General features: G+C 44.6%; 1 protein-coding gene across 1 annotated transcript; it reads left to right on the top strand.

Annotated features, from left to right (window-relative positions):
• The first annotated feature begins 286 nt into the window (after positions 1 to 286).
• tnfsf11 (TNF superfamily member 11) lies at positions 287 to 10,819 on the top strand. Its single transcript, XM_015048582.1, has 4 exons — positions 287 to 1,558; positions 2,929 to 2,970; positions 7,526 to 7,646; positions 10,180 to 10,819. Exons 1-4 carry the CDS (start codon positions 1,355 to 1,357, stop codon positions 10,617 to 10,619), a joined length of 807 nt encoding a protein of 268 aa, XP_014904068.1. The 5' UTR covers positions 287 to 1,354; the 3' UTR covers positions 10,620 to 10,819.
• Positions 10,820 to 11,375: the final 556 nt, after the last annotated feature.

Raw genomic sequence — 11,375 nt, forward strand, 5'->3', positions numbered from 1 at the left:
CAATTTGATCAATGATTGCTGCATCAAAAAAATGAAAAGCAAGCAAAAACCAGCAGGTTTAATAAGAAAGTACACTCTGCTAAAGCCATGAAAAATAAACAGCCTTCCAGAATGAAAAGCAGAGAAGACAGAAGAATATTGTAGACTGAATACAGCAAGAACATTTACTGTTTTAATTTTATTATTAGAACAGAATATAATACAAATAATTATTAAAACGAAGGAAAGCAAAAAATAAATAAATAAAGTAGTTACATAAAAATCATTAAAGTTGCTAAATGTGGCATTGAGAACTGGCCCAAGGCATGCAAATTAAGCAGCTGATTAGGGCCCCCCTCCACCAGGGGGCCCCCAAGAGCACCAAGCTCTATGTATGCATAACTAAATGCTTTTACACAAGAAAAACTATTTTTATATTATTTTTAATGTTGTTACACAAATAATGGGTCAATATCTCCCTGCTGTTGGCTGCTGCCACTGCTGGGGAAATATAACATATCAAACTTGTTTTCTGTACATTTAGTGTTTATCAGGTGAGGTTCTGTTAAAATTAGACGGCACACTTAGATAACTCGCTGCATTTTTAAATCCAATTTATTTCATATTTTCTACTCCTCTAAAGTCATCATAACACTTAATGTAAGCTAATTACAAATGTCGCTAATGATAACAGGCATGTTACACACATAGAGTAATCTATAGGAACTATGAATAATCTGGGGTTGATATGTTGGTTTTGGGGACCCCAAATGAAAATCTACTCCGGGCCCCAAAAAGACTTGGGCCGGCCCTGGTGGTGTTAGAAAAAGAAAACGAGTTTTTGTTTGGGAAATAAAATCTAAAAGTGTTTTAATTGGGACTAAATCAGACTCTAAATGAACCTCTACCTACCCGCCCCGCTGGGGCTTTTCCCCCCGGATATTTTCTGCACAGATTAATGTCGCAGAGATTAAAGCAGCTCTGATTTCTTCTCTTAATCCATCTGCTTCCATCCCCGCTGCGTCGCCGCAATCCAGCCTCAGTCTCTGAGACCGAGTGTGTCATCAGGGGTGTGGACGCTGCAGAGAGGCGTGGGCCGCGTCACATCTCCGCCATAAAGAGCCCGCTTCACCTGCAGCAGCAGCAGCAGCAGCAGCGGCACTCAGGTCGACCCGGTTCGCGGTCTGTTTCGCTTCCATCGCCAAGATCCCCTGTGATTGGCTGAGCGCTCTCCCTTTAGCCAACCCCTCCGCCCCTCCACTTGCAGACGCGCAGGGACTCTTCGCTGACTCTTGTTTCCTTCCTGCGCTCTGAGTCTGGGAGCACGTCCCCGGGGCTGAATCGCAGAAGCAGAGAGCAGACGGAGCCGCGCACCATGGCAGCTACGCACAGCAGCGAGTACCGGGCTTACCTGCGGAACGCCATGGACATCGAGGCCGGGCAGCAGCGCTTCCCGCCGGTGCCGAGCTCGGAGCCGACCTACCGATCGCTGTTCATCGGGACCCTGGCTGTTATGGGAATACTTCAGGTGGCCTCCAGCGTCGCGATCTTATTGCACCTGACCGGTTACCTGCACGAGGTAGGCGCAATGAAGCGTCGCGCTTGGCGATTGCGATCGGTGCTCTGCAAAAGAAAAAGAAAAAGAGAGAAAAAGAGAGAGGGAGAGAGAGAGGAACAAAACATTCCTCGAAACTTTTGTGAACGAGCGAGTTCAGATAGTCCGACAACAAAAACCTGGGCTATTTGCGCAATAACTCCCCAGAGAGCCATAAAGTGAGAGATACGCTGAGCTCGGGCTTTATGAAGCAGGCGGCGTGTTCTCTCAGAAGTGAAGCAACCCGCTGCTGTGCAAGGAGTCCAGGCGGCGTAAAACAAAGTGCAGTTTATGTTTGGTGCGTCTCTCTGCACGCGCACACCGAGTTGCCCGATAGCGTCGCGCGCGAGCCGCTCAAAGCGAACCGGGAGAGATGCGTGTTCGCCCGAGTTGTCTCCCCGCCGCTGCGCTCAGATGACATCTCAAGCAGGCGTCCTGCGTCTCCTCGCCTTGTTTGCAGATTGCAGATGTTTTCACTTGAGCCTGTCGTTTCTCATGCGCGTGTTTACATGCCATCAGCGGCTTCCAATTGCCATTTATGAGTCATGAGTTGTAAACTTTGAAGGATGCAGAGCTGTTTTTTCCAGAGAGGTCTGGCCGAGTTCAAGTGCCTTTTTTTTTTAATTTTTTAATTTTAGTTTTTTTTAACACCGTTGCTCGTGTAAGGAATGCAGAGTCCTTTGGCTCGGCTGTCTCTTTCTAGCTACACGGCGGTCTTGCTGTTGTATAATTGTCATGTCAGAACAAGCGAAGAGAGCAGACCGCATGTCCGCTCTGTCAGGATCCTCAGAGTTCACCTGGGGAGCGTCTGTTGCCCCCAGCCTCACCCTGACAAATTGGTTCCAGTGTTCTGATGGGCTATGTGGGTAAAAATGTGGGTATCTGGGGGGGGAGGGGGGTAGAGTCTTTAAAAAAAAAAAGGAGAGATGGGAGAAAGAGGAGGATGAAAGTTTAGGAAGGTGTTTTGTGATGCAGGATTGAACTGAGTTTGGCACCGCTTGTCATTTGTTCGGAGCTCAGAAGCAGACCTCCATGTTTCCTGGACACCTGCAGAGCTTTCCTGACGGTGGGTGATCAGAGTGGAGCCGTCTCTTTAAGACGGGATGAGCTGGTCTGAGTTGGTCTCAAACGGGACTCTCCGACTCTGACTGGAACGTTGTTTCTGTATGGATTTGATTTTGCTTGTTGCAGTGGAAAGCAGAGAAACATGTGGAAAATAACTTAACCTCCCCCTCACACAAACACACGCAAAGCTTTTTGACAGCCCTGCTGGAGATTGTCTTCTTCTGACACCTTTCTGTCGGAGAGGCCCTCACAGTTCTAACCTGCCCCCCCCCCTCTCTCTCTCTCTGCAGGTGGACCTGTCACCGTCTTCCCGTCCTTCCCTGGAGATGGAGGTGAGTCAGGCTAACTTCCTCTAACATGTTTCCCTTTTGGCTAACATCTATCACATGTTACTCTGTTACAAACACAAACTTCAAGATATTTTCACTTGACTCTCGTAGGATTGTAAGTGACTGGGTAAACTGCGAAGTCATGAATAAAATCCAATCACGTGTGTATGCCTGTGTGTGATTTAAGACATTCTGTTTCTGGCCTCAGAGGTTCTGTAGAGAACAAAGTGCTGTGGAGACGGAGGGTCACGGCAGACGGGTCAGGGAGGGTGTGGTGGGGAAGCTAAAAGCGAGGTTAGGTCAGAAAACTGTGAACATCTCACAGAACTCTGTTCAGTCCATCATCTGATCACGGAGAGAGGACGGACCGACTAAGACATGACCTTCCAACCTAAACCTAAAGATTGGGGAAAGAGAGTGTTGATCAGAGAAGCAGACAAGATGGCAACTGTGGAGGAGCTGCAGTAATCCACAGCTCAACTGGTTGATTCGGTTGACAGGACAACTTTTTGTTGTACATTTAAGTTCTGTGGAAGCTGTTTTTGAAAGAAAGTCATATTTGGGTCCATTTACGGTTTGTGGAAGTCCATCTCTCAAAGAACAACAAGGTTGCCTCAATCGGATGGTTTAGATCAAAGTTGTTCATTAGCTACAATGGCCTAGACCAGAAGTGTAAAGTCCAGAAGTTAATAATTTTTTGAAGGGCCACTTCATAATCCGTGTTATTGATGGTTTCTGTTGGGTGTGGTTATTTCCATTTTATGTATTGTTTTTGTTTGGCTGTTTAACACATCTTCCAGGTCCAGTTTTGGTCTAACTTGCATAAGTTTCCCATTTCTTGAGAATGGTCTCAGAACAACAATATTACCGTTAATCGCAGTAATTACTGGGACAGTTCATTGTTCAGCAAAATTTGTGATGGTCACAGGCTTATCCATAGAAAACTATGTAGCTCTGCTCTGTTTTTCCACATTGGCTTTTCACATGGAAGTCCAGTAAAATACATTGGTGTTCATAATTGCACTGCGTCACATATGCAGATGCCTGCCGATGTTCTACTATAAATGTTCCTGGAACAACAGCTGGGATCTTGAAATGCCTCCAGTATCAGTTTCTGAGCCAAGCACAACCTCCCAAAGGCGGATTTAGCGCCGACAATGATTTCAAGCACACCAGGTATTTTTTCTTGTCACCATCGAAGGAGGAAGTAGAGCGTATTTATTCACGCTGGTGTGTTTTTAAGGGAGTCGAATTAGCATCAGCAATTTTTTGGAGTCATGATTTTCCCACGGGTGTATTTCCTGTGAAGCCAAGCACAAAACCCCCAGCTGGTTGTGCAGGGCTGGAGCGAGGTCAGACCGCAGGAACACAAACACCTCCAGAGACAATAAAAAAAGGGCTTCTCACTTCAGATTTCTTTTTTTTTTCCTCAACTTCGACTCCGTCGACTTTCATTTTGCTGTGCGCTGGACAGTAAGTTTGCAGCCCTCTTGCTGGCTGGCGTCAGCGGTTGCAGTGTTTCCTTGGAAGTCATTTCGAGCATCACGTGTTGAATTCTTAATTGTTGAAGTCATTTTTTTCCTCCTTTTTTCAAACTCTTGGAAGCTGCTGCCCTTTCTTGGCATGGGCTTCTACCAACCCAAAGCAAAGCCCATCGAGAAAGCGAAACAACTTAAAATGATCTTTGCTTTCTAGCGTTTCTTTCCATGATGCTTTAAGTTCCCATGAAATTCCATGCTTGTTTGGCCTGGGTTATCCCTGGTAAGGACTAGGGTTAAAGGTTAGTGGGTTAGGAGTACGGTGAGAGTTAGGGTCCTAGTGGAGTCCTGAGGTGAACCACCTGCCCTGTATTGGACTGAGGAACTCTGTTTTTGTTTTTCCCAAACAGTACAGGAAGAGATTGTTCTGGGCTTTACGATGCGTCAGGTTGACACTTGACCCTCACCACGTTGAGCTAGGGGTCAGCGCCGGAGCCGCGCAGGGATTTTGTTTGACAGCGGTGCCTCCGAGGACGGCCGTCGGCTGGAGGGAGACAGGATACGCAGGCCTGTGGTCGGTGGTGAGAACGCAGGGCCGTGAATCAGCCGCAGCTCATGATCTGACTGTTCATAATGTGCAGAGATCTGTGGAAGAAGTCCGCTGCGTTGTGGAACACAAAAAGAGACGGTCCGCTTTGGTGGCCGAGCTCTTGAGTGAGAGGACTTTTGTTCTTGAGCTGGATCTCAGAAACCACTCGTCAACATAATAGACATGTTGAGTGATGTATGTGGTGAGCAGTTAAAAGGCTGAGCTGAAGTCTGCGTGCACTGCGGTGATCCAGGACGAAGCATGTGCGACCAAGTCAGCCGTAGCCGGGCGCAGTCTCCCGGAGAGAGGGTTCCTCTTCTACTCGCCAGGGAAAAGAACAGTGCCTTGCAAAGAGTGTTCATACTGCTGGAGCCCGTTTTACTTTGAGTCAAATTACAACCATCAACGTGTTTCGTTTGGGATCTTATGTGAGAGACTAACGCAAAGATGCGTACAATTGTGAAATGCTACACGCTCTTCAAAACTCAGGGGCGGCATAAAGACATGGCCATCAGAAGGAACTCTGGAGGAGCTGGAGAGAGGAGCAGCTCAGGCATTTCCTGCGTATTCCAAACAATAATTTGTTCACTATGTGTTGGGCATTCCAGGAATCTGGTATTAGCAAAACCAAGCAAACATCAACAAAAGAAAAGTAAAACTTCTTTTGAGAGAAAGCAGAGCTGGGCAGTGTGTCATGGATGTAGCTAAATGCTAAAAGTCAGCCGGAGCTGCAATGGGAGGGGAAATGTTCACATGTTAGAATGACCCAGTCAAAGTCCACCTCAGTGTAATGGAGAAATAATGTTCGTAGATAATGAGCTATTTTGGAAAAAACAGAAGGTGCAAACATTTTGGTCTGTAGCTGTGCACCGGCTGCACCTCTGATTGGCCACCCTAACTAGAGCTTTCAACCACTTTCTTCGTGTAGCGCACATAGATATCAGCATTTCAGATTCAGACTGAAGACCGATTTATATAGGATACAAAATAGTCCCCCCTCCCTCTTTCTTAGCTTCAGATTTTGGTATGCTGTTTGTTGCTGTCTGAGACAGCAGGGAATTCAGATAAAATTGTAATTTCAGTATGCCACCCTTCTAGACACGCCCCCCGCCTGTAGCTGCAGTGAATGGAGCTTCTACCAAACAGTAACTCAAGCCGACTATATACAAATGCATGCCACACTCTTCGCTTGTTCAAACAATATCCTATAAAGTACACTGAGGTTTGCAGTTGCAGCTTTAGAAAATGTGAATTCTTGAGCAAGGCACTATATATTTGTTACCTCACCACAAATTAGGACGGATCCTACAATTAAGGTTCCAAGGAGAAGCAGCTATTCCTTAACCTTGGCTGGATTCTTCAGCCCGTCACATTCCAAGACGCCGCTCTGTAAAAATGTTTGTGTAGCAAATTGTTTTTGGATGACAGCGCTAATCTTAAGCTGAACTCCGTGCAGTTTGTGTGGACTTGTGAACAAAATGCTAAGAGCAACATTAACTCATTGCATTGTTGCAAAACCCATGTTAACAGTGTTTCTTTGAGCTGTTTTTGGACTGGCTGACTGTGTGTGGTTTCCAAGTGCTTAAAAAGCACTAATCCTTTCATCTACACTTTCCATTCCATCCCATTTTTTCAATAATGACTGAGTTATGGTGAGATAACAGTGCCAGGATTCCTGAAATTACTGGTTTGAAGGAAACTACCCTCAGCCCATAAAACAAGTTTAAACATCTTTAGGGATGTAATAACAGCCCAATCTGTCAATCACTCCAAATTCTGCACATGGATTTTGCTTCTGCAAATCTCTGCAAATGTGAAGAAATGCATCGAAGCGGGAGACCGTTAGGAATCTCTTCTCGCTTGCGCTCGCGGTCTCTTGGGTAAACTCAATCATGTAGGTAGAAGCAGAAAACAACACTTCAGCCTGATGTGTTAATCTCTTGCCAGAAGTGTAGGAGACTTGGCAGCTCCGGCGCTGTAAGTGTTTACTCGCATGGAAACCATGTTTTTGTCGAGTGTATATGCTCGGTCTTGCCTGAAGACAACCCGGCTCAGTCCAAATACGGTTTATGCCAAATCTGGGAGACGCTCAGCCACTCTGAGAAGTTCCCCTCGCCACGGGGGCCTCCAGCTGTAAATACGACCATGGACATAGAAGGGACTTAGCGGAGGGACGATGATATACACAGACATGTAGTCCATAGACGCCCCTGTGCTTAACGTCTGCGCATACTCCCACTCAGAACCATTACAAGCAGCCTGTCATTTAGAGTGAAAGCAGAGCTAAGCTGTGGTAGGTTATGTCCAAATCTTTTTGTTGCTTAAGGAAAAGGCTTCTTGTAATTGCAGGTCTCCAAATTACAAACTTCAATTGTAATCAAACACACGCAAAAGGACGCGCACACACGCAAAGCAGGCGGCTGCCGATGGGTTTTGACCTTTTGGTTTACGAGTTGATGTTTGCTGAACTAGCCTTTGTTTTTCTCCACAGAGTGAACCAGTGGTGCATGCCCTGAAAGACCCGAGAAAAAAAGGCAGGTGCAAACTTCCCAAAGACGCCACAACTCCGTCCGCCCATCTACCAATCAGAGCACCTCAGGAGTTCACTAAGAGTGAGTCAAGCCGATGTAACATGTCTCCTTAGGCCTTTTGTAGTAAATCTGCAGTCTGGAAGCTTTGTCTCCCCCCGCTGGCGCTGCCGATAAATACACAAACATTATCCATGTGTGGTGATGTCGTTAGGGTGGCTTTAGGAACACAGTCAAACCCAAAACGGATACCAACTCCTCCAAGAGCTTAAGCATGACGTCTGTTGGTAGTAAAAGAACATCCTCTTCTGTTGAATATCTCCAAAGAGATAAACTAGATTCTTACTTATCCATCCACATGTTCTCGTTATTCCATCTGGTTGGGTTTTGTTACACTATATTCATACCACAAAACATGTCTATTTCCCATTCGGACCTTTAGAAGGTTTTTCTACTCAGTTACTACAGAGTATATTTGCTCTTTCATTTGGGGGAGTATGGTGACTGTACTAGCTGCTGGAAGAACCTATCCTGACAATAAATTTCAGATGCTCACATTCTACATCTTTATGAATCCACACTGGAAACGGCGTCCATTTGACAACAAATCTGGACTGGCAGAAGTGGAAACTTATAGTTTTAGTAAAGACGACAGAAATAATTTGTGTCCCCATTTGATTCTTGTTCCAACTTGGAGCATCCGCAAACCGAGTCCTAAACATCCATAAAATGTTCTAGTTTATGGCTGTGCATTAGCTGATCGTGGTATAATTCAATGACTTGTGCATTTACCGTGCATTTAATGTTAAGTTAAAAGATAACTTAACATTAAATGTTACTTTTAGGAAAGTAAACAATTAAATTTATAGTTGGTTGAATTTGGTTTTGGTTTTTCTTTATTCTGACTTTGGTACTTGGCAGTAAATCTTATGGTGGTGATAAGATATTGAGAAAAGATTGTGCAGTCAGTTCAATCCCAACTCACTTGGAGACGTCAGAGTGTGGTTTAGGATGGGACGGCCTGCCTGCAGTGCTGAAATCAACCCCATTGAACACTTATGGGGTCAGCTTGTGGGGCGTGATGTTCGTGCCCAAGTGGCCAGAGCACTTAAATCAAGTGTGTTGAAAATGAAAAGTGACATGACATCAGTCACTGAGGCCCAGAGCTGAGGGTCGAGACAGTTTTGTTCTCTTTTTTTTCTTTTCCTTTCAATAGCTTCCCAATGATTTTCCAATCTTATGAAGTGCTTTCATCCACGCGTTTACTTTAGCAATTTTCCTCCGACTGTCAACTGTTCTCTGGTTTTTGTTTTTACTGAGAAGTTAAAATTTGCGAGTTCCAGGAAAAAAAAGCATCTGGAACTCTCCGTGAGTGTAGAACACCAATTTGGAGGATCTACTCCAATCCGACATCCAATATGGCTGCCATCCTCGTAAACAGAGTGAAAATTATTGTTTGTACATCGTCAAATCACGAGCTGGATTGCAGGCTAGTGAGGCAGTTTAGCCATTTATTTCAAGTGTGTAGAACAAGAGTCACATGTAAAAGCTGCAGGACATTTGGCCTTCAGGAATGCAGTTTGAGATCACTTTAGGTCAATGAGAACAGCCCTCCTTCCTTGGTAACTTGCGTGGCATAAGCAGACATATTTCATAAAACATTGCTGAGATGCTCATGGAGAAGATTGACTTGTTCACTATTAACTGTAGCTGTGTTTCCATCACAGATGTGCACAAGTCCTTGTCGATATTCTGCTAATGTCAAGAAAATATAATTTTGCAGTTGCAGTGTTTTCATTATAAAAGAAATTTAATTAAAATCACACATTAATAAGTTTGTTAAAAAGTCTACTCAAAAAGTCTTTAAAAATCATGTAACTGTAAACAGTTACTTGAAATATATTCATAACTCATCCATGGTGCTAGAACTCATCATCAGCCAATCAGAGGAGTTGTCAGTGTCTTATTCAGGCTTTGGAGTGACAAGCCCCGCCTACTTCGGAGTGGTGTTTTGGGGAAATTGTAGTCAATGATTTTACTTTAGAGCTATGGATTCAACACATTTGAATGACACAACATTTTTGCGAACTTTGTGATGCTGTGGTATAAAAAAAAACAAACCATCATCCTCCTACCACTTCCTGTCGTCGTCTTCTTCATTTCTGCCAGTAGTAACATCCAGGCGCTGATCACGTTGATCAGGATCACTGATCCTGAAAAGGTGTTTCTGTTGCAGTTTTGTGAAATACATCAAATTCAACATGACCAAAAAAACCTCCTCACCCTAGCGCAAAAACTTTTTTTTATCAAAAAATGTGTTTTTTCAAAATCTACATTTCTACTAGGCAAATTTATTTTCAGAATTTCACAGCTAAATTTTACAGTTAACAGAAACGCAGCTACTGAAACATTTTTTTGTTTTTTTGCAGTTTATTATTTGCGCTTTGGCCTCGATCACGTGGTCCGACGTCAACTCCACGTTTCTCACTTCGATTTTCTCAAAACTAAACCACATAATCCATCAACACATGTTTGCTACCAACAACCAAAGATTCTGGTTTGAATGTAAACTTCTCTGACTCTTTTTTTTTGTGTGTGTGTTCTTGTCATCTCGCAGAGGACTACAGCATGATTAACATCAAGTGGGACGATCAGCACGGAAACCTCCACAAAATGAGCTACGACGACGGAAACCTGCTGGTGAGGGAATCGGGCCTCTACTACGTCTACGTGAAAACCTGCTTCCGCTACTACAACATCGGCGGTCCAGACGAGGGCCGTGAGGCCAGGACGCGTCCTCCGGACGTGAGCAAGGCCCAGCTCATCCAGTACGTCTACCATAAGAGCATCAAACAGAACAGCAGGAAGGTGTTGCTGATGAAGACGGGAAGCACCAAGCAGTGGAACAACACGAGTTACAACATGTACTGCGCCCAGCAGAGCCGAGTGGTCAACCTGGTGGAGGGAGACGCCTTGTTTGTCGAAGTATCCAACGCTTGGCTGCTGGACCAGGAGGCGGAAGGGACGTATTTTGGGGCTGTAAAGTGGGGTAACTGAAACTTTGTCACCGGCGGAGCAAAATGCTACTGAACATTTTTCTAACCGATGGAACCACTTTTAGGGGATTAGTGATGTTGAATTGTCGAACCAGTTTGGTTTATGTTTTACGCCACCACGTGTGTTTGGTTGTACGCCACATTGCCTTTCATCCAACAGCCCTGGAGACTTTCATCAGGTGAACTAAAAGAGAAAGAAAGGGAAAAAAAAGGAGGGGTTAAAAACGAAACCTTTTTACTTTTTCACAGAGATTCTTGATTAAACATTTACCAGCACTGGAATTTTAAAGGACGTTTTTAGTGTGTTGAGATTTGCATGCCAATGGATTTTTGGCTTAGAGTCCCACATAGAGTCAGCATCTGTACATGTTGTAGTAATGCAAACAATAAGGGAGCAACAAAGGAAGTGAGCTTTCGAGGCAGAAAGGATTTTTCGGTGCTCACTGTTGGGCTCTCTACCCCAGGGACACTGGGGTAGAGAGTTATCAGTGTCTCAGACACAGCAGTGAGCGCATGAATGTTTTCCTAAAAGTTTTAGGTGGTTTGAAAAAGGCATCCTCACATTAATTCACATTGGTTCAATTGGAAATGAGCAGTCAGGTGATGATATTCTTATGTTGTGCTTACATTCTCAACGTTGGAATGAAAGCCTTAAAAGGTTAGGCCACAGCATTGAAGTGAGGTTCTTTACAGTAATTATCAGTAATGTTTCTCTCGTCTGTTATGTTTAACTCTGAACTTGTTGGAAAAATAAGTG

The sequence above is a fragment of the Poecilia latipinna genome, unplaced genomic scaffold, assembly GCF_001443285.1.
Source record: "Poecilia latipinna isolate Pla-1442-1.1 unplaced genomic scaffold, P_latipinna-1.0 Scaffold892, whole genome shotgun sequence".
NCBI classification, from domain to species: Eukaryota; Metazoa; Chordata; class Actinopteri; order Cyprinodontiformes; family Poeciliidae; genus Poecilia; species Poecilia latipinna.